This window comes from Pseudopodoces humilis, chromosome 3, assembly GCF_049639895.1.
Source record: "Pseudopodoces humilis isolate 2021_Gansu_Grassland_sample_001 chromosome 3, ASM4963989v1, whole genome shotgun sequence".
NCBI classification, from domain to species: Eukaryota; Metazoa; Chordata; class Aves; order Passeriformes; family Paridae; genus Pseudopodoces; species Pseudopodoces humilis.
The window spans coordinates 20,252,004-20,278,686 of NC_142202.1; the positions used below are offsets into that span (position 1 = coordinate 20,252,004).

General features: G+C 36.9%; 1 protein-coding gene across 1 annotated transcript in view; it reads left to right on the plus strand.

The window, feature by feature from the left end:
* The window catches only part of USH2A (usherin), a 370,331-nt gene that overhangs the window by 270,357 nt on the left and 73,291 nt on the right, over positions 1–26,683 (plus strand). The window contains exons 48-55 of the mRNA XM_005523335.2: positions 1,621–1,819; positions 9,904–10,072; positions 13,032–13,253; positions 18,445–18,668; positions 20,992–21,202; positions 22,026–22,223; positions 22,813–22,967; positions 24,764–24,962. Of these exons, the coding sequence (XP_005523392.2) occupies positions 1,621–1,819; positions 9,904–10,072; positions 13,032–13,253; positions 18,445–18,668; positions 20,992–21,202; positions 22,026–22,223; positions 22,813–22,967; positions 24,764–24,962 (1,577 nt within the window). The remainder of the gene's footprint in view (positions 1–1,620; positions 1,820–9,903; positions 10,073–13,031; positions 13,254–18,444; positions 18,669–20,991; positions 21,203–22,025; positions 22,224–22,812; positions 22,968–24,763; positions 24,963–26,683) is intronic.

The following is a 26,683-nucleotide window of genomic DNA, read 5'->3' on the forward strand; positions in this document are numbered from 1 at the left end:
TCTATTCTGTGCAAAGACCAGGAGAGAGTTACAATGGCATTTATAAAGGTTAAAGTACTGCCCTTCTTTTCCTTTTCTTTTCACCATTTTTTCCTGAAGATTGTACAATTTATTTTCCTGCTTTTCTGATTTTAAGTGTAACATTATTTAAATGTGTATGAGCGCATTTGTGTATGTGTTCATGTGTATGTGGTAGAATAGGCAGAGAATACAAAATAGCAATGGATGGAATATGGAATTAAATCTATGATTCACATGAAGACCTTGGAATGATAATGGCAACTCTACAAGCCACCTATGAATTTATTCCCTCATAGGTGACATTAATTCCTTCTCTGCAAAGGCTTATTGCAGTGTGTATTCCTCTGTTTATTCCTCAAGGAAGGGAAATAATAGTTCACTTATTTTTATTGCGTTAAGATGTCAAAGTTTATCTCAGCAGCTGCTGTTTCACTGTAGCATTTTCACTTTAAATTGAAATTTAAATAATGCTAATTTCTGATGTCACTGGCATTCTGACAGTGACTGTATAACTGGGACATGGAGATTAAAAAGAGGTACTTGGAGCCTAACTATGCAGTGTTGTCAGTCCTCCTGTTATCTACGTGTAGCATTGGGATCTCCTTCTCTCTACCCAAAGAGTCACAGTGAAAGGAATTTGTGTCTTATGCAAGACTCCACAGTGATCATACAAGAAATGAAGCATTAATTTCAAATACCAGTGGAAAAATTGTACTTTTGTTTCAAATGTCCCTTTTCTTTTTATTTTTTTTTAATTTATCATAGTACTAAGTGAGTTTTTTGAGGAAATATCTACACATTTTTAGTAGCGATAGGAATGCTACAGCTGAGCATGATTTAATATCCCTTAAGATATTTTCTTCCTTAAACTGATGATGATCTGATATCAAACCTGAAATCAGCTACAGGATTTTGTTTTAAAGACAGTCCTTGCAGGCTGCTGCAGTGATACTTTTTACAGTCAGAAGTCTTGAGTCTTAATCGTGACAAACACTCCCATTTTTTACTTTTTCTTTTATGTCAATGAAAATAGTCAAGTACAAAAGGGAACTAGTGATTACTGATGCTGTAATGAGCTTTAATTCTACATTGAAGAATGCATCTCAAAGCAACATCCTTTTTTTTTCCTCTTTTTTTTCTTTTTTCTCTTTTTTTTTCATTCTTTTTTTTAAGCAAGGAAAAGGAAAGATTAAGACAAGTCTGTTCTAAGTGATGGCTGAGCACAATGTGAGTAGGTTGCACTGGAAAAGGCACAGAGGAAAATGAATTATGAAAAGAGTAAAATGCTAGATAGTTTATTACACATAAGTTCCCAGAAGTGGGAATGAGATGTTGTTTAAAAAGCAACATTTAAGGACTTTTTTTGTGTGTGTGATTTGTTTTTGTGGAGTATTAGCACATATTGACACTTGGAAAAACTTTTAGACCTTTGGTTATTGAAACATCTGTGGAATTTGTTATCCAGAACATTTTAGAAATTTCTCACTCAGTGTGGATTAGTGTAAAAAGAAACTACTATATGCTAATAATCGAATGTAAGTAGCTATAGAGGCAGAAATACATCCAAAAGTTGAACAGATGTTGATTTTCTTATTGCAGATCTCTTCAAATCAACTGGGCATCGCCAGGACAGCCAAATGGCATTATCCTAGGATATGAGCTGCTACGTAAAGCGTGGCAGAAGTGTACTTCATCGAAAACTCCAAGGAGCAGCAAAAGTAATAGAATGTGCATCTCATTAGAATGTAAAAAGGATGAAAATATCTGTGGAGAAGTGTGTTATCATCCAGAGTCGGAGGTACTTCTATGTTCTTCAGTTATATATATTAAAAATAATATAAGTTATATTTATAAAATAAGTTATATTTATTAAAAATAATATTTTTAGGAAGAGATGTGAAAACCAAACCTCTAGTTATCAGAGAAAAGGAAGTGGATGCTTTAAAATGCTTTTGATTCTTTAAAATCAAGGCTCTGATAGGTATCTTGAAAATCTTTAAAATCAACTATGGATGTTTGAGCTCATACAAGGATAGCTGTGTGTGAGTCTGCTGATGACAAGTGATTCTGTTATTTTAAGTCTTTTTTTGTTGACCTTATTTTTCCTTTTAGGAGAAATTAATTAGTATGCATTTATGAACGTGTTCATTAACACTTTGGCTTGGTGCAATGTAGAAGTGAATCTCCAAATTGTTTTCATTTATAACATGCTGGTTAAGAGTAGAAGTCATTTTTACACATGTGAATTAAATTCCTTGCACAGGAAGCTAAGCCAGAACCTGTGTTTCAAAAACCCTTCAAATATATTGCAGGTCTGGATGGGGACTCTAGTTTCCCAGCCACTACAAGGACTCACTACTCACTTCACAATATCAGACTTCTGAAGTTTCTTCCCTTCAGAAAGCTTTGCTTCATGTGTTCATCCTAAGAATTCAGGCTGTATAAATGTTCCCAAGTAAATCACACAAGCCATGGATAGTGAAGTTTGAGGAGTGTCACCTCTTGAGTCCACTGACACTGTCCCATTGTGACTAATTATATGGCGGATACACATAGATCTCAGTATGTATTTTTTCATTCTACTTGTGACAATTGGCACCAAACTGTGAGGAGCTGTTGACTCTTTTGAAGGTAGAGAGACCCTGCAGAGAGACCTCAGCAAGTTACGAGAGATGGACAACCACCAACCTTATGAAGTTTAACAAGGGAAAGTGCTGGGTTCTGTACCTGGGACAGGGCAGCTCTTGTACGTGCATGGTAGTTCATATGGCTCCTTTGGCATAAAGTTTGCATTTGACCACTGAAAGGCCACAGGAAATTTCCAGGCGTATGCAGAATTTGAGAAACGCTATCAAATCTATAAAGCTTCTCTGTGTGTGAGGTATCATTCCTCAACTCCTGCATGGGAAATCATGGTTATTAACACAGATTGCTGGTTTTGTGGGCTTTTTCCCCCTCTTAAATTATTCCTTGGCTAAATGTTTAATGACCAGGTTCTTCAGTAGAGAAAATCTATTTAGATTCAGCTACAAGTGGGTAACTGTTACATGACAGTGATGAGCAACTCTGAATGGAATCTATCGTGATTTGTCAGAGGCATTTTTAAATTATGGCTATTTTCAGGTTAATCTTCATATGAGTTCCTGTTTAGGAGTAGAATCAATAGCATAGCAGGAGTCTGTAATGGTTTTTATTGACAAATGAGGTAGAAAACTCTTAGTTTGAAAGTAAGATTTAATGTCATGAAATAGTGTCTCTATTTGTCAAAGACATCATCACATGTTCTGTGACTAAAGCAAACAATATGTATTCACAAGATTCCCTGTCAGACAAGACAGTAATTAAGGGAGTGAGTTATTTGAGGGGTTCAAATCTAAATATAAATTATTCCAGTCAACACGGCTTTAGCTTTTGAATTCCCTTGAAAGCAATACTATATTAAATATAAGTATTTCTGATATCTTGCAAGAGCATTATAGGCAGCCCTTTTTTCTAAAATTATTTATTTCAGGTTTCTGGCATGGTAGACTTTTACTACATCTTGGCATGTACATGAATTAAATATGTATTAAATTAGTTTTAGAAGTTTTCCTCTTCATTTTTATTTTTTCAGTCTTCATACATTTATGGTAACTTTGAGGTTGAAGAATTTTCATTTATTTTTGTAGCTTCCTGGCTCTCCAATATTTTCTAATTAATTTTGCATTACATTGTTCTAATGGTCTCTCTGTATTCTCCAAGACCGTGGTTAGGAGTAGGTGCTATTTTTTAAGTAATGGATATGTAATAAATGACTGGAAGGTCCACAGGAAACTGAAGCACTCATACATAAAATGTCATAGGGGTAATTTTTGTGGGTGAATTGATTAAAATTCCCCTCCCAGTGCTTTGTCAGTTTTGCTACATATATCTATGCTAGTCTTCCAAAATGTCTGTAAGAGACATCTACAGAGCTCTTGGTGCCTTTTGTGCCTTTTAAACTGGAGTCTGTGACAGGGACAATATAAGACAGTGGCAGCCCTCTCATATTTTTATAGAACTCACTGCCAGGCTTTATGGTGTTTGTGGTCCTTGGATTTGACAGTCTGCTGGACAGAAGTGAAAGGCAACCCTGACCAGTGTACAGTTGTTCCAAAAGCTTTTTATCCCAGTGCCAGCTGCACTTCATAGAACCAAAGAATGGTTTGGGTTGGAAGAGACTTTAAAGACCATCTCATTCCAACCCCCTGCCATGGGCAGGTGCACCTTCCACTAGACCAGGTTGCTCAAAGGCCCATCCAACCTGAACTATTCACTATACATTGATTGTACAGCCAAATGTGAAGAGATGCTACTGAGAATTAAATGCTGAGCAGCTTTAGTAATGTTCAGATCCAGAATAGTAAATAAGTTTTTTGATGATAGACTGGTCAGCAAAAGCAGGCAGTTGTATATAAATAGACGAATACATTATGGAGTTCTCACTGTTGCTCAAGTCACTTATTGCACCTTGTTTACAAGACAAAATATGGATCTAATTTTGCTCTTATAATTTTCTTGAATTCATGAGTATAAACTGAGAAGAAAACCAGGCATTTTGTATAAATTATTTTGAGATATGTCTTTGGTTATTTATTAATCTTTCCTTATGGATTTATGGATTACATTTGGCATCAGCAGCTTTCTATTGTAAGGCACTGCAGAAAAAGAGAGATTTGTTATGATTCAGCTACATAAAAGATTGCCAAAATATAATCCACTCCAGTAAAAAAATACCAGGGTGTATTGTCAGTGTGGAGCAGAGTGGGATGCAGGGACTCTTCATCCAGCTCAGGCTGAGCTGGGTCCTGCCAAGTGGTGCAACTCTGTGAGGAAGGCAGTGGGAAACAGCCTGACTGTCAGGCTGCACTGCTGTGTGTGTTCTGCATTTGGGATCTGGGTTAGAGCCCCTGCCTGGGACTGTGCTCTGCAAATAAATCAACTCGCTCAGAGCCACCTGGGGAATCTCTAAAAGGGCAAGTGACCTTTTCACTATGAGGGACATGTGTACATGCACATTCATGGGCACATGCAGGCCTGGTATTAAACTCAGTGAAGACCAGACATTCCTCCCATCCTAAATAATCTTTGTATCAGATACCTACTTCTTCTTTCTAGTTGTTATCCAGTTTTCTGCTTGGATGTTAGGATTCTTTGCTATTTTAACTAAAGCTAACACACTGTTGTTCCTAGTGTCGTTACCCTGGTGTTTAATTGAACTTGCATGCATTTATTCCTTGAGCACAGAAAGAATTTAGAAATATTTTTGAGTGTGTATTTTTGCAGAAGAGCTGAGAATACACTCTGATGTTGAATTTTGTCTGCTGCCAGGAGGCTCCCTATGGTCCTGTGGACCTTTTACAGTGATAAACTGTGCTGCTTGAGTATTCCCAAGCTGCCAAAATTGTCAGTCTTTCTCTAGCTGTTTTCAGTAAGATGTGATCCGTAACTCCACCCATATGTGAAGTCTCATGACCATGAGGTTTGCAGAGGTACTTCAATTAAGAAGGGAGGTTTCCTGAGTTTCACCTAGAAGGTAGCATAATCTCAGTATCAGTAGGAAAGACATTCCTGTATTATACATGGAGCTACCAAACTGTGCATCTGTTTTTACTGACTTCGTGAGGTGAACTCTGAAAATAATGAGACAGGTACAGTAAAGATATAATTAAAGTAGTGGCATAAAGGCTAATAATTTCTGCTCACTTTACATTGTGAGTCTAAACATCAATGGTTAAAAGGGTCCTGACTGAAGATGTTAATACAGCTTCATCACTTTTTATTTTCAGGTGCAACAAGCTGTATAAACCTTCAGTTAATGAACTAATCAAATATAACTGACATTAGTAGGAAGTACAGGCTTACTCCTTTACTCATTGTAATTAATGTGCCATTTATTAAAAACACTAGCAGGACTCTTTTTTAAGGACAGAAGGAGTAAAACAGTGGCTTGATAGCTAACCTCAAAAGCTGTCAGCAGTGAAACGTAACACATCTTGACTGGTGAGGGGTATCCCATCAATATTTATGCAAAATTTACTGTTAATGTTAGCAATATTGTGCAAATTCTTTTCAAGTTCTTTCAGGCTTAGAGAACCTTTAAAGATATTACACTTCTTGTTGTAGCACACCTGAAAGACAGAAAATGAAACTAATTTTAGGAAGATAATGTATAGTGATTTGTAACAGAATAAAAATAATTTCTGCTCATGGATTTTAAATCTAAGTCTGTATCAATTACCAAAAGAGAACAACAGTTTGAGAAATGCATAGATATACTTAGCTAAAAAGGGTGTCTGTATAGATTCAGAGATAATTTAAGTAAAAAAAGAATGAGCCTTGCTAATTTAAAATATTCCCTCTCACATGAGAACATGATGGGTCAATCATTACTCTGGTGTTTGCTCCACAGGCAGAAATTTTTAATGAACTCCTGTAGCTAATAGGAATTCCTGAGAGTGTTTTGTGGATTGCTATTTCACAAAGTGGCTCTGGCAGCCAGCGTTTGACAAGAAGGATAAACATGGCTGCCTAACACATCTGTTTATTTGAGTAAATCAGTCTTAGCTCAACTGGCATGTGTCCATAAGGCCAGATAATATCCTTCAGCAAAGTCTTCAGCAAGCAAAGGGATCAGGGATGACACAATTGTAATTAAAAGAGAGTTGCTTAGATAAGTTTGGAGTATTTTTAAAAATTGTTACAATATTGTGTAATCCTGGCTGCCAGATTTGATATCTAGTACTCTGTGCTGGTGTCATGGCTGACTGGGCCTTTCTCAGGCATCATAATAAGCCTTTCTTCGTGCCCAACCCTTTTCAGTCCCTGTGCACCTGCTTCACAGTCCCTCTGTGTGCTTGGGTGGGAAGAGAATGACAGGATTGATTTGTGAGTTACTTTGTGAGGTTACTGATATTTTTAAGGGCTCCCATGACAGCTAAGGATGAACATCTTGTATCATCTCCATAGATAATAAAGATCTTCTGGTTTCCAAGTGTATACTGAGCATTCAACCCTGTTTATATGGGTGAGATCTCCAACCTGCCTAAAATGCTGGTGGCACTGTATTGGTTCAGTCCAGGTCTTCTGCTTCCATGTACAGGATAATACCAGCCAGGTGGCACTGTCACATTTGTAAGAGGATGAGCTCATAATAACCTTTTGCCACTGGAACTTTCAATCCATCTGCTTTTCTTCTTTTTCTGTGGTGAAATTTTAGCATTACTTGAAAGGCTTTGGTTTTTTTATGGATTGATAATGCAGAATCCTTGGGCTGAATATTGATGCAAATAGAAACTATCTCTAGAGGACTGCCAAAAAGGTGTTAAAGCTTTAACAATTTACAGCTGACTGCAGAGGATGTTATGAAACTATGTAATAATAGCCCCAACTGTATGAATTGGTAATGCCAGATGAGAGTCTGAATGTGTTGTAGAACTGACTGGGCTCCTCTTCGGAAACTGTCCATAGGTTGTTGAGAAATACTGAGAATGTTATGGAATTTTTAACAAGAGAAAGTAGCTGCTGAAACTACTGTAACACATCTGGATGTACAGCTGGGGATTTTGTGCAGGGATTGAGGAGGAAAAGGAGAGACACCAATATTAATGCAGTCTTACAGTGTTTCAAACTGAATGCTGTAGAGTTAGTACTAAAATGGCCTTCCCAGTGTTGGTGTGAAACATGCAGAGCAGCCCTTTGTACAGAGGATTCACAAGAGAAGTGGCATTTCTTAAAGCTGGAAGCATCTCATGGAAAGTAAAATGGCTGCTCAAGCAGTTGAGACTGGATACACCCAAAGATGTGCATCTTTCTTTATCTGAAAGGTGGAAAGACTGTGTTCAGGTGAAATTTGAGTGGTGGCCATAACTAAAAGGAATGAACAATGGGATGAAAAATGAAATCCATGAAAAGAAGAGGTGGTATTGGGCCAGATAGATCACAGAGAGAGGCACCAGACAATCCCAAGTGGCATAAATTGGCACCAAGAATACCCCAGAAACATGTGCTTGGCCTCTTTTCGTGCAGGTGGGTACAGAATTTCTGACTGGTGTGTCAAGTGTAGGTTGCAGTGAAAAGGACAAGACAGAGGGCATTTTTACAAATATCAAGAACTGTTGCTAAAGGTCACCTATTCTGAGCAAAGTGGCTCAATAGGATTTGTGTTTGTGTTTTTAGGAATGCTTTTAAGCAACTTGGAAATACAGAGAGGCCAGGTAAACTTTGAGATTTCTTTGGAGCCAATTGTAAATGAAGGAAAACTCATCCTGGAGTGCATGCCAGTCATTGCAAAATATCCAAAAGCTAGGAAGCAGAGAAGGATAAAAGCAGAGTTTTATTTGACATCTTAGCTAATGACCTGTAAGAAAGAACAGTAGGTTAATTAAATTCATATATTGGGTTATATTACCAGTGACAAAGTGGACAGCAAAATAATATAACAGGGCCTGCAGAGATCCAAAATTCCTGAAAATTAGAATATTGGGCTGCATTTAAATTTGGCAATTCAAAGCATATAAAGTTATAAAATAAAAATAAAAATGAGGAAACAGGAACCTCCTCTGTCGTACCTCATGTTAATTGTGGGTTCATGTAATGTTTATGTGTTATAAATTGTAACTTCAGAACCTAACTTAATACTTGCTAGAGTCATGGAATAATGGCCATTCAAAAGTGAACAAAACAGAGCATCTTCCTTCTGAAGTCAAAGAGAGTTTATGACATCAGAAAAAACAACATTTTTATATGTATATGTTTTATTAACATTATAATTATATTACAAAATAGATGCCCTGAGCCTATTAATATACATTTTTAATTTTTTTTTTCCTCAGGTTAATAGTTAAAGTACATAGATAAACAAAAGATCCTTCAGAGGAACACTTTCTTTGTTGCTAAATTAACCTGATTTAGAACATTGTAAAAGTCAGTAGTGGAAGAGGTCCATTTCAAAAGAAAACAAAGGAGGAACTCTGCTCTAACATCTCTGCCCTCCTGCCAACTCCACCTCATGTCTAGCTGAAGCAAGCTGATATAAGTTGCACTGACTGTAGGTCCCAAGTTTACCATTTTTATGGTTATTCTACTGACTGTGCTGTATGATTTTCTGGGTATTCAGAGTGCCACTCCCTTGACACAGGAGTAAGTGTACAAATAATTATTTGATTTTTCAAGCATATAATTTTCTTGACAGCACCTAGAAAGAAGTCCACAGTTAAAAGACCTTTTAAAAAATAATTTCCATATAAATTTTGTTTTGAAAAAAATAAATCCTTATATAAATACTATTCTCTTGAGATCACATTGTCTGAAGATATGTGATAAGTAAGTGATCATGTGCTGTAAGAAGAAAATTCTACTTACTTTTATGTGAAAGAAAACCCAAGAGCTCATATTGGGAAATACTGTTTTTCAATTGAAAGGGTTTAATTATAAATGAAAATAAATAAATAAATAAATAAATAACTTGGGAAATAAAAAAAAAAAGGGTCAGGTGATGGTAGACTAAATCCACGTATTGCAATCTACTCCAAACTGAGAGACTCAAACAGCCTGGAAGGCATATGAAGATGATTCATATTAATGGACTATTTTATTGAGGTGCAGTATGGTTGAAGGCCACAGAATAGCAGCATTCTGTCAGATACACAGTAGTTTATTGAAGTCTGATAATGCTGGAGGGCACAGAATCTTAGCCAAGTTACATTTTATTTGACTGGAGTCGTATTAGTGTCTGCACTAGGATACATGTTTTTGTACATGTTGTTTTGCCAGACAACACATTATGTTCTGTTTAACAGATATTGCCTTACTGATTTTCTCTCTCTTATTTTTTTTTTTTTTTTCTTTTTTTCCTACTTCTAGGTATGTTGTAATGGGATTCTGCACGACAATAAACCTGGCTTCCAATGCTGTGAGGACAAGTACATTCCATTTATTCTTAATTCACCAGGGGTTTGCTGTGGTGGGCAGATACATGCTATGCAACCGAAACATCAGTGCTGTGGTGGTTATTACACCAGAGTTTTAGTAGGTAAGACACCACTCCTTTCCACTGCTTGAATGAAACAAAACAACAAAGTTGATGTATTTGTTAAACCAAGTAGAATAAAAACAATAAATGTGAGATTTGTCAAGACATCTACATGTCTTCAGGAGTTGTGTTCAGTGCAAAGAAAATTGCACTCTTTGTCTTCTAAACATGGTGCACTCTGTTTATACAAGAAAAGCTTAATTGATGAAACCTGATGATTGGGTCATTTCCCAGAGAACTAATTTATGCCAAACTATACTTAATTGCAGTAAGTGCTGCATAATGGGGAGGGCAGTTCTGCTTAATAGGAACACCATCAGGCAATTTAGTAGTGAAGTTTAGTTCCCTGCTTGACTTGACCCCACATGATTTTCCATAGCCATTTCTGTTGTGGAACAATTGTTAGCATTTTGTGTTGATATTCTGGATTACATCACTTCTACTTGTTTCTACACCGTCTACTCTTTGTTTCTACTAATGTTACAGATCAAAGTGTACCTCCCATGTGCATTAACTTTGATGGTAATTTATCCTTTTCGTATTCTCTGAGAGGGTTGGGAAGTTTGCCAAAACTGTGCTTCTGTGTTACTGTCCAGACTTTGGTTTTCCAGTTTGTTGGTGGGTCATTGTTGACAGGGAAAGGGAGGAAAAGGGGGAGGAGAGATCCGTTTCATGCGGCCAGTGTTCAGAGCGTATAACTCTTGGTAGGCAATTGGCAGGTCAGGAGCTGAAATGCTTCCATTACTCACGAGCTGGCACACATTCCATAGGCTCAGAAATGGTTGACATTTTGCCAACACATTCAGCACATCCCAAGTTCTGATCTTTTGAAAAGTAATTCATATATTACAATATTAGAATGCCTTCCATGATGTCATCAGAAAAATGCTATCACGTGGAAGAACCAGAGAAGTGTATTTTGCTGACCTCATTAATCTCAGTGTACTGAAATGGAGAGATTATACTGTGACCTCTGTCCCCATCCAGTGGTCTGCGTTAACTAGCTTAATGTTGTTTACATCAAGAAAGAAAAGCACACTGGAACAAAATGTCTTATGTCTGAAAGTAGTTCTTGTTTAGTCAGCAGTTCACAAGCATGAAACAGTGAATGTTTGAACATGATTTTAAACAAATTTTTTCTAAGTGTACTTGCTGCATTATTTTTCTCTGCTCCAAAGGGCAGCAACATGAACACTGTTGGTCAGTTTTTTCTTTTTTATTTTTATAAATATGCTAATAACCTAAAGCTAAATGTTAATGTGGGTCATTCTTTGATAAGGATAACAATTAACTGGTAAGACTGCATAGTAGTTTTCAGAGAGAGAACATTTTCAAGCCTAGCTTGGAATGGATCCCATTTTGAGAGGTTAATGAGAAGGTTACTGATCCTTTGTGTCTTATGTCTAATAGTTATTTAAAAAAAAATAGTTTTATTTCCAATAGATGTAAGCTACATTCTGTGTTTTAATACTTTCTGTGTGTAGCAACTAAATTAGCTTCCGAGGAATGCAGGAAAATATGATGAAGTACCTAGAAGGAATATATTCATTATACTGTAAAAATTTGTTCTCATCTTTTTTTTTGTTGTTGTTGTTTATTATTTACTTTATTTGATAAAGTTATTTATACAGGAAACTCTCTAAGCATACATATTTCCCAGATGTTGCTTGGCCAGCTCAATAGCTCAGGATGTGCTGAAGCATACTGGGCTGGAGGCATGAAGATTACAAATTAGGAAGGCAGAATCTCAGTTTCTGAAACAATAGTGCACAAAGTGCAAACATCCATCCCAGAAGTAGGATGAGAGGCAGAACAAATAATGCTACTATCACCAGGCACCTCTTTGGCAAGGAATGTGGGGAGAAAGGAGTACGCTGATCTCCGTCATCTGTTACAATCTCAGCACGTGTTAATTTCTGACAAAAGATGCATTGAGTTTGGAGCTCTCTGTCTCTAATTCCCAACCTTTTATAAGCAAATAACTTGAGATATTGCTTTAAATGAGAAAGATGAGTTTTAAAAATTCAAATACATTTCTTTGATTAACATTCAGGAGCCAAAATACTTTAACCAACTCTACTACCCATCTTCAATAGCAAAACACTCCTCCTTTCAAATGACATTTGAGCCATAGAATACATTGCAACACAGAAAAATAATATAAAAATATTAGAACATTGGATCAGCACAAGTGCAGACACAAGTGAATGATAATTATTACCATTTATCAATATTTTTGCATCCTTTATAGAGGTATGTACTTTGCTGATAGCCCACAGCTTATTTCTGTCCACCCCACCCCACTATTACAGTGTCAGTCTCATTGGCAGTCTTATCCTAAGACCTTTTCCTGCAAAAGTTGATGATGTTGCTTAAGTAACAACCAAGTCCACCAATTGTGATGGTGGTATTTAATTTTCAAGGTGAGTTTAATGCTTAAACTCTCTGTGAGATGAAGTCCTGAGCAACACTCAAACATGAAAAATGCTTTAAACATCATGAATTAATTAATCAAAACAAGTTTGGAATGATTTTGAAGGAGACAAGAAAATTTTTTGCCAAGAATAAGTAGCCTGATGGTTCTGTTAAACACAGCAAGAATGTGCTCTGTTTACTGTGTAGCTGCAATTGCGAAAGGTTTTTAGCTGTGTAATTGTCATATGCACAGACATTATTTTCATTGCTCTTCTCAGCTTAAGTCTCTGTCATGCTTGTGTTTTGATGTATCTTACAGACACTTGACCTGAATTAATGAATGCACATTTCTTTAATAATTATTACAAATGAATATAGTACTTTTGTATCATTCTAAGGCACCCAGTAATTCTGTGCTTTCACATGGAAAGTTCTGTACGTGAAGCTGTGTGAATCCAGACTTGTTGCTATGTGATAAAAGCCTCTCAGGAATTTCAAGAGCTATAAATGGATAAAATTTTTAATTGTATTCTTATATTGACAGGAGAAGTATGCTGCCCTAATGAAGAGGAAAACAGAGTTTCAGTTGGAATTGGTGATTCCTGCTGCCAGGGAATGCCTTACTCCACATCGGGCAATCAAATCTGCTGTGGTGGATCCCTGCACGACAGTTTCAATCAGCAGTGCTGTGGTGGAAGGGTCATAAGCATGGATTCTGTCTGTTGTGGTGATGAAAAGGAAGGGACTGCATACAGACCTCTCACAGGTAAGGATAAGTCCTCAAGAAAAAGGTCTTAATCTTTCTAAATCTCTTGTGATACCAGCTGTTCAGAAGTGACACACTCAGGTTTAGAGTGTGTAGGCCAGTTTGTTAAAACGTTGTTGCACTTTAGTCGTCTGTTTTGCTATACTACAAAATGCTGAGCTTTCAGTAACCTTCTTTGCCTTTGTGCAAAAGCTGCAGGGGCTGAAGAAACCAGGCAATTCAAAAGGAGTGAATGATTTTTCCTTATGCAAATCAGGAAGCAGGACTGGTCCCCTCAGTGAGGTTAGATTGACCACCTCATTGATGCTGCCATGCATCCCGGTGCCGGGATTTTCCATTTGCTCGGGAAATGTGGGGTTAGTCACCTGGAAACTGAAGACTGCAATGGTGTCTGCTTGGTGGTCTATGTCACTCCCTTGTGTTCATCCCTCACATGGGGCTAAACCCACTGTAGTTTAAAATTAACAAAAATTAATACCCAGCACTACTCACTGGCTCATCTGGTGTGTCCCATTCATTTCTTGGAAGCAATAGGAAATTACTCCATCATTCAGAGGTACAATCTGAACCCTACTTCCTTGTAAAACACTCTGTGACTATCTGAGGACATAGATTGGAGGTATTATTACAAAACCTATTCAGATATTTTCATGTGTCTTTTCTTTCCACAGTTATTAGACAAATTATATCTCATTAGCCTTAGGCTTTCTCAGCCTGATAAAAAGACTTCAGAAATTATTGTGGTGTGAAAAAGGAGCCTGGTTTCAAAACACAGAAATAAAGATTTAGTACCCAGCTATGCTTGGTGTACAAAGCTGAGTGATAGCGTGTGCCATTTCGAACCTCTAGTTGTACAACTAAGAATCTTAATATATAACTAAGAATCTGGATCTGAAGGCTGAGCTCCTCCTTTCCCCCAAAATAAGGTAATTTTTTGTATCCGCTGGATCCTTCAGTGGCTCTGGTATACCCAACTTGTTGGTGCTGCCAGGATGAACTAATCAGATGAGTATTGCCATGGTTTCTGTGGTTTCCATTCTATCCTTCCCTTCCACTGGTGACTTGTGATGTGAGCTGTGAGAAGCACTGCTTGCATGTTTTGAGCTCCCTCTCACTGTGATCCCTAATTGTGCTTGATCTACAGCATCCATGCTCTCAATACCAGCTTTGAGCAAGGCTCTCTTGCATAGCCACACATTGTGCGGCTGCCACAAGACGGGGCTGGCTCATAAAACATCTCTTTATGTACTTTATTACTTAAACTCTTTTATTTGCCTGCAGGAGCCCTTTAACAAAATCACATTGAATTGACTTTCTCACACCAAATCAAATCTCTCTGGTCCCAGTTCAGTTGTCTTTGTCAATATGTATTTTATAAATGGAGTGAATTAACAGATGCTGTTGGAACAGAACTGCTGGGGTAGCGTTTATGTTTTTACTGCTCTCTCTGGGCAGATGAGTTGTGTAGGAGTGTAATACAGGTATCTTGGGATGAAAGTTATGTTCTTCATTTCAGTATATATGTATTCTTAACAGGTTTTTTTTCCCCTTAAATATATATATTTAAAAAACCTTTATGTCCCTCTTTTAAAAATGTGTTTAGCCCATAGCGCTCAATCATTTATACTATTTTTCTCAAGAATGGGTCGGGATGACATTCTTTTGGCTATTAAAAAAGAAAACAGTGGCTTTTTTCATCACTCGTGGGTTTTCTGTGAGGACTTTATGCTGTGAGCCAGCACACAACTGAACACAAACACAGGTTTGAAAGATTAATTAGCACCACAGTTGAAAAGAGATCATATTCTTTTGCATTAAGCGTAGAATAGATTGTGGTTTCTTATCATATCATATAGATCATGCTCAATTGGTTTTTGCTTAATTTCTTGGAGTACTTCAGCCTTGCTAAATACATCACGAAAATGCACAAGCCAGGCACAAAAATCTACCTGCTTCTTATCCTAATTATTGTAATTATTTTAATGGAAAAAATGCTCTTACATAAAAACATAATTTACTTATCATTGGCAAATGGATAAGTAGAATTTTGCAAGAATATGGTAATTGGAAGGCTGATCTCATTGTCTGGGAGGAGAAGAGGTAACGTGGTGGTTTTATGCAAAAGCCAAATTGCTTCTGAAGCACTGTTTTGCACTTGGCAATGAATGCCATAGCTAAAAGTCTAGTGACTATTTAAAGCTTTTGTTTGAGGGCTTTAAGTCCTTCCAGAAAAAGCATACGAGAAAAACTTGATCACTAAAAGTGCAAGCCTTGTACACAGTCTCGTTGTTGCGTGACCAGTTCAAAATCATCTTTTTGATGAATCTAGATCCAGGTTTGCACTGAATTTTGGTTTAAGAGCTTGAATCAGAACTTTTCACTTACCACTGCATATCTTTTTCAGAGAATCTGCCCTGCAAAAAGAGATTTTCATCCATCCCACATTACTTTTTATTTTTTCCTTTATTTATTAATTTCTCTTTTCTTAGGTTTCCTTTTTCACCCCTCGTTGGCCTTATTTAGTAGGGTGACCATAGAGACATCTACTGGCAAAGGCTGGCAGTGGTGTACATGCACATCCTGAGCCCTACTCCTGCAGTGTGATTATCCAAAGTTCTCTATTTCTGGCTATAAAGGATAATGTCAGCTAAAAGCACTCATGGATTTTCTCTATCTCTGTCTTTTTTTTTTTTTTTTTCTTTTTCTTTTAATGCCACTATACTGACATCCCAGACTCATGAAAGATGATGCTCTGTACTGTTGTGGTTCCTGATCTGTAATAGTTGCAATACCCACATGTAAGCCAAGGATTTTTGGAGTACTTTGCAATGTACACTGGCTCTGCATTTTGTTGATCCTCTATTCTGGCTCCAAAGGCTAAGCCTTTTAATACTCATTTTTTCCCCTTTTGAAAGCATTGGTTTTGCAGATTTAGTAAATTAGTAATTCATCACTCAGCTAGGTTTATAAATTTTTTCAGTTCCTGGGGATGAACATGAAATAATTGTTGACAGAAATCGGTGTTAGCAGGAAGTATCTTTTCCAGCCCATGGATTTTCTTTTTGCTATAATGCATTACGTGCCTATGAAACATGAATATATAAAATATGACACACACATTCCAACTGAGTTACAAACAAATAGTTTACATTTTGATATTTTGTTGAATTCAGCAAGGGTTTATAGGAATTTCTGGATCCTTAAGCAATTGAATAAAGCAATTTTTAGAAGGCAGATCAATCCATCAATATTACATGGTCCTATTTTGTTTTTCTTGGAGCATATTTAAAATTGTACATTTGAGGTGTCAAGGTTCAGGAGTCAAGTGCTACATGTGATAAATTAAGGAAAGGTCAGAGGCTATGCAATGCAGTTTCAGAAGATTGTCTACCTCTGCCTTTGCAGCTCATTCATGCTGAAGTGATGCACTCTGGGAATTACTACCAAACTCTGCTCTGCAACATCTGCTCTCCCTAAGTGAGTTAGTGCACGTCAGACATCTTTATGTCAGAATATTGCAGTGATGGATGCAGTCTTCAGAAAATGCTGCATAAAAATCTGGTGTGCCGTTCTGGCCATTAAGTGAAATTACTATTTAAATTAATGGCGCTGTCACAGTTTATCTGTGCAAAGAATGAACGCTGATTAGGGTATTAAGTAATTAGCAATTTATCACACTGGAACAAGGTTGATAATAATTAAAGAAGTAATGGTTTACCAAAGAAACTAGAAAGGGAGTCACTTCTTGTTATGTGAGTGAAATCTTGGCTGAAAAATTTAATTCAGTTAAACAAAGATGAGGTTCACAGTGAAAGAGTACAGCTTTGTTTGTTTCAATAGAAAAGCAGTTCATTATCAAAATTTTAGTTTGTCTGTCAGAAGTCCCTTGGGGCTGTCTGAGTTGCTTATTAGTATTGAATTGAGTTATTTTCTGCATTAATTCTCTCTGTAAAATTGGTAGAATCCTAGGGCAATTTGGAAAAAAGGGTGGGAAAAAGAGGAAATATTTTACCTCTTGAAGAGCTGGTGATCAGCTTTCTCTGAATAGAACCAGACCTGAAATAAGGTGACGTACGTGAGTAACATCACCATTTTTAGTCATTCCAGTGATTGGAATGAAATGTTCTGAATGCTTTAGCAGGATCGTATCTTTAAAGATTAATTTTCATTATGAATGACTTCTAAGAGAGATTTGCTGCAACAAATAGCAGTGAAAAAAGTGCCCACTCTTGCACATGTTTTAAATGCCAACATATGACAGAAATCACGTCAAGCACAAACTCCTTGGTGTATATGTAGTATGATGCAACAGTATATCACAGCCCTGGTTTTTGTGTGATGCCTTTCTGGTTCAATTAGTAATAACATTTATTTCATTTCCAGTTATAGAGGTGTTTGTAGTGCTTGGTTCTGAGTTAAAACTTTCCCCTTTCTTTAGATGGTGTTGGGTTTAACACTGGTATTTCATGTGAATATGTGGAAAATTGCAATGCTTACGATGAGCTTTTATTTTAAAACTGAAATTATTAAAACCAGGAAAAAGGCAGTGGAATTAATTTTGGAAGCTCATCAAATCCACTCTAGAAATGCAAATTATATTTAGATATCAACTTCTTGTAGAGTAATTCTCTGTATTAAATGACTGAAACTTCACTGTGGGTATTTTGCAAGTGACCCATTCCGTTCTAGGTACCTAATATGTACCCCCTACTTTAAAATATAAAATATGTGATAAATTCTGGAAAGCTAAGATGCACTGTTGGAAGAAAAGGGGGCTATGAAGCAGCCCTGAGTAGAAAGTACATAGAAAGCTTTCTCAGTTTTTACATTCTACAGAAAATTTTCATCAACAATCCATCTCCAGCTTGCTGTGGCCGGTACGTTGGTGTGGTATTCCGTAGCAAAGTTCTTAAAAAAGTTCATGAATGGTGAATGTTGATTGTAGGGGACAGTGTTTATTTCTCTAATTCTTGATTGCTTTCCATAGGTCTGGAAGTCAGGATTCTTGCTTCAGTCACCTCACGTTTGAATTTAATCTCACTTTAGCTAAATCTGCATAATTCCAGCTGCTGGTGGGTTTATGCCAAGATATATTGCATTGTGAGCTTTCTCCTTTCATATCAATTCATTTGTTTACTTAAATTTCATAGTCAGATTTATTTTTTTGTTGTTGTTCATTTGTTCATTTCAGGGATGTTCTGTTGTGGGCAGGAGTACGTGAATAAGTCAGATACCATATGCTGCTCAGGTTCCAGTGGTGAGTCCCTAGCACATGTTAGAAAGAATGACCAAGTGCCAGTAAAATGCTGTGAGACTGAACTTATTCCAAAGAGCGAAGAATGCTGTAATGGAGTTGGATATAATCCTTTGAAATATGTTTGCTCTGACAAGATTTCAGCTGGAATGATGATGAAGGTAATTGATAGAAAATCTCTTGGTAGCTCTGATTTGATGATGGAAAGAGAAATACACTGTTCATAACTATTTTTCTAAAATAGGAATATAAAAACTCTTGTGTGCATTATTCATTTTCACATTACATCCATATTAATACCGAATGAGTTCTCCATGATTGATGTTATTGCAATGAATTCTAAAGGAATTAATAATGATTAGCTGCCTCTGTGAAGTGTTGCCCAGCACTTCAGATTAGTACAGTGGCTAAAAGCTGGCATACTAACAGGACTGACATGAATAGCCAGTTTCCATTCAGTGACCACTGTTTCTGATGATGTTCATTAAGTGGAAATTAAAATTGGACCGACCAACTCTGAAGTATGAAAATGCTATAACATTTCAATTTGGGCAGGCAGTAGGACATGACCCCCCAACCTCCTAAAAAAAACCACAAACAAACTCAAAAATAAAAATAAAGCAATTGACATTTTCTTGATAGACTTAAATCCTGATCCTACAGAATACCCGTGGCCCTTTTGGCATAAATTTCAGCAGTACTAGGATAGGTTCTTTCATGCCTAATAAATTATATAGTTTATTTTCATTCTGTTTTAATGTCAGCATAAACTGAACACCATAAAGACTAATCTGGTCCTTTCCAAGAGTGCCCTGTGACTGTAGGCATCAGCATGAGATAGTTTTGCCTTGCAACTCCAAGTTAAATTAAACAGAAATCTCCAAGAACTAGCATCCTGGTGTTATACATAAGCTGTAAAAATGTTCTCAATTGTCATTATATATATATATATTATTGTATTATATTGTATAATAAGAAGAATATAAAGAATATGTGTATTATTTTTGTAAGGCTGTATTTATATTTTTGGTAAGAGAGAGAGAAAAAGTGAGGGGGGAAAAAAAAGAACATTGGATATTGTTCTACAATATTCTACAATACAGAAGTCAGAGAGATATTGTGGAATTTATCAAACATAAAAGTAAAGTAAAACTGACCCCATCCTGCCATATGCAGGTGTTCCTATATTCTGTTGTTCATCCGCTAAGTTAATACAGAAATATTTCTTACATCTTCACCTTTTCATGTCAAGATTTTAATGTAATTTCATTTTCAGACTGAATAATTTTCTCCCAGAGAAAATCCAGGCATTGTGATGAGTCAGCTGCTGTTCCTCAATGCATTGTATTAGTAGCTCATGCGAGGCAAAAAATGGTTAACAAATTCTGGTAGATAACACACCAGATCCCTGCCCTAGGTATAAACAGAGGAAGTGCTTTGTATTTCACTTACCCACAGTAGAAAAGAGATAGCAGTGCTGGCTCTGTGATATGTGTAGATTAACTAACAGCAAAAAGGCTGATAGTCTGACACATTCTGCAGCTACTTTACATGGGAATCCAATCCATCTATATCCTGCATCCTATTTGGATATCTATCACAATGTAATTTTTGTGGAAGTGCCGAATTTGGGAAATTAAATTAACTGAAGTTCCTAATCAGCTAAGAAGCTAATTTCAATAGGTGAATTAAGGAATCATTAGATATAATGTTTGGTTTTCCTTCTGAAGTTTATGACCTAATGGGCAAAAATATTTGTTGTAAATATGGCAGTACATTTCTTTCTGCAGCAACCTATATTTTATGAGAATTACTGCTCTCTAGCTTATGGTTTGGCAAAAATATTATTTCATGAATTTTAATGGAAAGTTGTGGATGTTCAGTGTATATTTCTGGAAATTGTTCTTTATGGGTTAAATCTTATATATTTATGTTTGCAGAGGTCCTCTTATTGCAGCAAAGCTTCTGTTTAGGAGTGATGTGGCAGAAGACATGATTTATATAGCCCATGGATAGAGTTCTCAGCCTTAAAAGCTGCCAAGGACTTGCACAGAGCCCTCTTGTGTACTTGGCAAGCTGTGTGAGGGGCTGGGAATTTGCTACTGATTTACCACAGGATATTGGTGCAGGAACAGAATGTTCAAATTCTTGGATAAAATCCTGTTCTCATTGATTCTAGACTCTTCTGTTTTCAACAAATCCAGCCATTTGTGCTTCCAGTAATTAAAATTTGTGATGCTTTCATCCAAGGACCCTAATTAAAAAAAATCTGTTTTTATTAGAAAGAATTAAAAAAGCATTAATGATCAAAGACAGTAGACAGTCCAAATGCTGAAAGGGTCTCCCGTATGCTAGAAATATCAGTGTACTCAAGGTGGTGGTGTGGTTTTCGTGTTGTATAAAGACAGAGAAATACTAATGGAAGCTTTTATATGGAAAGGAAAACCCAGGAAGTCTATTTAAATTTGCCTGTGTATTCCTTAGGTAAAAGAAGAATGCAAGGCTAATGTCCTTTGCCCTTTATCTAAGGAGGAAATGGCACATTGTGGAAAGTGTGACTTTGATCCTAAGGAGAATATCTGTGCGTGGATAATAGGTTCACAGAGTGCTGCTGAAACAGAGGTAGAAGCAGGTGTGTGTCCAGCAACAGAGGAGACTGTCTACACAGGAGGTCCAACACAGTATTCATTTACAGGTAAGGAAAGTGGCAAACCAGACTGGTGATTTGCTAGTATAGTTAATTTGCTCTGGGGAAAAAGATGGTCTGAATGGTATCACATACCCTTATTAAATATGAGGAAATGTGAAGGGTCTTCTAGAGCAAGCCCAGAGGAGGCCATGATGATGCTCAGTGGGTGGAGCACCTCTCCTGTGCAGACAGGCTGAGACACCTGGGATTGTTCAGCCTGGAGAAGAGAAGGTTTCAGGGGGACCTTATAGCACCTTCCAGTACCTAAGGGGGATCTTCTAGGGAGTTGGAAAAAGATGTTTTACAAAGGCAGGTAGTGATAGGACAAGGGTGAATGACTTTGAACTAAAAGAGGGCAGGTTTAGATGATATATTAAGAGGAAATTCTTTTCTGTGAGGGTGGTGAGGCATTGGAACAGGTTGCCCAGAGAAGTTGTGGTTGCCCCATCTCTGGAATCGCTCAAGGCCTGGCTGGATGGGGTTTTGAGCAACCTGGGCTAGTGGAAGATGTCTCTGCCCATGGTAGAGGGGGTGGAACTAGGTGGTCTTTAAAGTTGCTTCCAACCCAGGCCATTCTATGATTCTATGAATTGTAGTGAAGCAGAATTCTTTTAAGAAGTAATCTTTGAATTGGGGCAGAGACTTCACGGATATGCAATGAGCGAAATTCAGTGAGTACCTAATGTATAAACCTGCTTTCAAAATGTTGATGAAAGAAATGACCCTGTCTAAAGAACAACATCCCTTTCTATCTGTAGATGTAGGAAACAAAAAGTTACTTTGTATTTGATAAGACTGAGATGATCCATATGTAATTTTATTTTTCTAGATATGAACCTCGAACCTTTTGTCACATATGAGTACAGGGTGGCTGCTTGGAACAGCTATGGAAGAGGTTTCAGTGAAATTAGCAGAGCTGTCACCAAGCAAGATGTGCCACAGGGTGTAAGCCCACCGAAATGGGCCAAAGTAGATAATCGGGAAGACATGATACTTCTGAACTGGGAGGAACCACTTCAACCAAATGGTATTGATACATTTTTTTAAAGTGTTTTTTCTGTCATTCCAGTGACAGTATTCCAAAATCATAAAACATATCTTAATTAACCCCTGTCACTGAAATACACATATTCCTAAACTCTGCAGGAAGGTTTTGTTCTAGGTTGCTATAATTTTCATTGCAAGTAAAAGTTTTCTTCACAGAAGATAATTTAGTATGTCTTTACAAAGCACCAAAATGTCTCTTTTGAGAACAGTTGTCATAATAAGTGTGCAAATATGATCAGAAAATGACAGTCGTCCTAAAAAAAATATTTGGGGATTTTGGGGGTAGGGCTGGTGGTGCTTATGTTTATTTCAGTAAATCTTGCTTATTATTTTCAAACTGTGAGGAAACTCAGAAGAGCTCTCACTAAAAACTGAGATCTACTCTGATGCTGATGGATATGCTGAGGAAAGTAGCTGGTAACTACTATTTAGCATTTAATCAGAATGATTATCTGCTACTGTGGTAATGCAGATATTTCACTGAATGTTTTCTGTATGCAGAGTCAGTTATTATCCCATCACACAGGATCCCTCAGCTAACAAAAGTGAAAACTTCCTTTCTGCAATAGGTCTTATTATTCACTACATCATCCTCCGAAATGGAATTGAGCATTTTAGAGGAACAGAAATGAGCTTCACAGACACCAGTGGTATCCAGCCATACCAAGAGTATTCCTACCAGCTGCGAGCCTGCACTGTTGCTGGTTGCACGGACAGCAGCAAGGTTAGTGAAGTGGGCTTCATGGAAACTGGTGCCAGGATTTTATCAGCCAGTGTTATGACATTGAAATGCTTTTGGAAATGTGCAGTTTGAAGATGTACTGATTATTGATAAGGGAAAAACCCCAATAATCTGATTCAGATTCAGCTACTGACACAAGAATATTTGGAACCCCAAGTTGATACATGCAAACGGAGGAAGAGAGCAGTATCTCAGTCTTGGCAAAGCTGGAATTGCACTGTAGGGACTGATATTTGTTAAAGAGAAAGCTGTACACAGCAGAATAGAGTAAGGAATATTAAAATGCACTTTCTCTAAACCTGGAAATTAAATTTTTGCTTCTCACTAGGAGGTTTACAGACTCTTCTTCCTTGCTATTTCTTAGATCATCTGCTTTAGTTATAGTCTATCAATTTGTTCAACAAACTTCTTACTCTTCGTTTCTGGAAAAGCTTCATTGTATTACTCTTTGCTGGCTTTCCATTTCTGCACCTGCTTTAGGCTTTACTGCCCCTTTGTGTGCAACCTGCCTCAGCTTTAGTTTTAAGCAAACAGGATCTATTACCTCCCTTTCTCACAGTTTAATTTCCTCTTGTATCACTTTGAATCATAGATGCCTTTCACCAACATTATTATTTAACCAGCTCTAGTTTTTATTCTGCAAAGAACCTGCCTTATTCATCATTTGCAAAAACTATTTCTTAAGTGACCTCTTTTTCACAATATTATTCTTGCCTCTTTGAAAATGAATTTCTGGGACTACAAGGTAAGGTCTGTGGGGCAGAGGTGGGGAGTAATGACTATGTTTTGTAATTATAATATTTGTGGGATTTAATTTTCTTTTTAATTGCAGGTGTTTTAATGTTTTCTTATTCATGCAAATCTCAGCCAGAAGTCTAAAATTAAAAAAAACACTGATGCAGAGGGATGAAGATAGGTGGATAGTCCTCTGCCTGCACACAGAGCTGTGGCCTGGAAACTATGTAGGCACAGTTGCTGCAACCACTGACCTGATAATAAATCCTGCTTATTTCACTTGGCTGTAATTAAGGAATTTACTGTTGCAAACACTGGAGTCTGGAAGTGGGGACTGATTTCACCAAATGCACTAAGACAATATATTATAGAGGGCACATTTTATATTTACAGCATAATATAAATATTTTATGGTGGTAATAACAGAAAAAGAAAAGTGATTCTCAAAGAGAAAACCATCTGACTTACTTATTAAACCAATGTAATTTGGAAATGCCTCTTCTGTAGCTGATGGTGGTGATGTGTCAGTAGAAAATTACCTTTTTTTTTTTTGTAGAAAGAACTTAACAAGTGCTAACTTATCCTATCTTTCAGAATCTTTAGATTCCTTACGCAAGTATGGAGTTGCAGATAACTACAATAGAGTTCAGATTGCATGGGATATATGGAGGCTTAGCCCCATGTTTACTGGTGCTTAAAATATATGAAATCAGGCAGTTAAAATGCAGAGACACTGACAAACCATATGGAAGAGAGTTATCAAGAGTTTTCAAGCAATACAGTTTTTGTTGTTTCACCCTGTGCCATACACTGTTGCTAAAACGTGGTGAACCTGTTGTGATAAATTGTAGACACAGACTTATGTAATGTATTCAAGGTCAGATTTCATTGTGAAAAAGGAGGAAAAAAGTAACTACTTCTCCAGCCCCTTGGTAATGATATGCCAGCCCAAACAACATTTTAAAACAAAAGTGACATTCTCATTGATCATGGTATCTAGTGTACTATTACATTAAATTGCTGTTTAATTCATATGTCTTCAGGTAGTTGCAGTCACTGTCCAAGGAGTCCCTGAGAGTGTTCAGCCACCAGAAGTCAGTGCTCTGAACTCCACAGCATTACATTTAAGCTGGGTTGCACCCAAGAAACCAAATGGGATCATCAGAGAATACCAGATCAGTCAAATGGGGAGAGGACTTATACACATTGATGCTGCAGGCAGAATGCAGCACACAGTGTCAGGTAAGGAGGCAGAGCTCTTTGACAGGCTAATGTTCTGTCCTTAAGATATAAGACAGTATTAATACATTAAAAATTCCACTTGTCAGTAACTTTGAAATCCCCAGTACTGTGCACAGTTTGGAACGCTTTATCATGACTTTACGTATCTTAAATTTATTTTTTTCCGATCTCTTTCATTTCTAGCTGCTGTTTGTTAAAATATTAATAGATTTAATTTCATAATTTTAAAATAAATCTATCCAGCTCGATTGAAGATGCATGCTATGTAGTGTGCTCAAGGACTTAGATATTCTGTGTAGGCCAGCCATCCCTTCATGCAGATTCAACTCTCTCTTTTAACATCATTGATATGCAGTAATGCAGTTGTGAATGTTGCCACAGTGTAGGATTGAGAAAGATCCAGTACTTTATGTCCAAGATAATAAAAAGGAAAGGAAGACAAAATAGGAAAGATCCCTAATTCTGTTTATAATATTATATATTGCTTATAGCCATTTTCTAAATACTTGATGAAAGAAGCTTTATTCCAGGGATTTTGGGGGAAAGTTTGTCTCAGACCTCAAATGTATTATTTTCACATATTCAATTTTTAGTTATTTTTGAATGTTACACTGAGGCAAAATTCCACTTAGAAGTGCTGCTGTTGAACACAGAGCAGGAACATAAGCATAATGGGATATCTTTTTTTCACTCTTTGACCTCAGGTTGCTCATTAAATTTTTATATCTCACAAATGCATTAATTTTTCCCTAGTTTTTTTGCCCCACAAGTAGGAAATTTCAAGATTCATATGTTATAGCCACTATATATGACAGCCAGCCAAAGAGCAGGATTTGACTTAGGGCACAAAAATCCTCTAGAGCATAGATGGCACTCTCAAATACCCCTTAGAGCCTGAGTCCTGAATCAGGGTGGATTCCTTAGTGCTTTAAAAGAGTTTGTATCTGCTGTAGTCACTCACAGAAGAGCAAGATTTGCTGTCCCTCTTTGACAATATCATGCTCAAGTGTGAAATTCATCAATGGTGTATTACTCCTATCTCCATATTCAGTGCTTCTGGACATGAGATATTAGCCAGAGTTGGTGGTACATGTTTTAGAATTGCTGTTGTAAGTTTACACTTCAAAGAGGGAACATTCCAACAAGGAGTGATTTATCAAACCCATTGAAAAATATTTCTCATGTTCCTCCAAGGCAGTTATATCTCCATTTTAATGCCAACAATACTTACCAGCTGGAAGTGAGAAGAAATTAAATTAATTCCGGAGAAACAAGTATATTTTTTTCTTTTGTGTGTCTGTTCTTTTAAACCACTGTCCAGGGCAGCCATGTTAAGCCAGGAATAAGTGATCATTCCTCCTGACAGTCATAATCAAATCTTTTGCTGTTTTCTGCAGGAGCTTCCTTGGGTAATAATGTGGAATTCATGAGAGTGATTTAGCAATGTGGGTAATTATTGCTCTCTAAATTAAAAGAATGCGATAAAAGAATCAAATTCACTTCATACATAATCTCAAATGTTTGAACTGTTTGTCTTATTCCCTGTGGATGTATGTTTCGATTTTCCCATTATCCTTGTTTTTTCTTTTTCTTTTTCTTTTTTTTTTTTTTTTTGCCTCCAAAACTGCCTGCTTTTCCCTGAGCAACAGTTGAACATTAATGAAGCTGTAGCATTAGTATTTGTGGAGACTTTGAATCTCGGGTCTCGCAAATAGGAGACA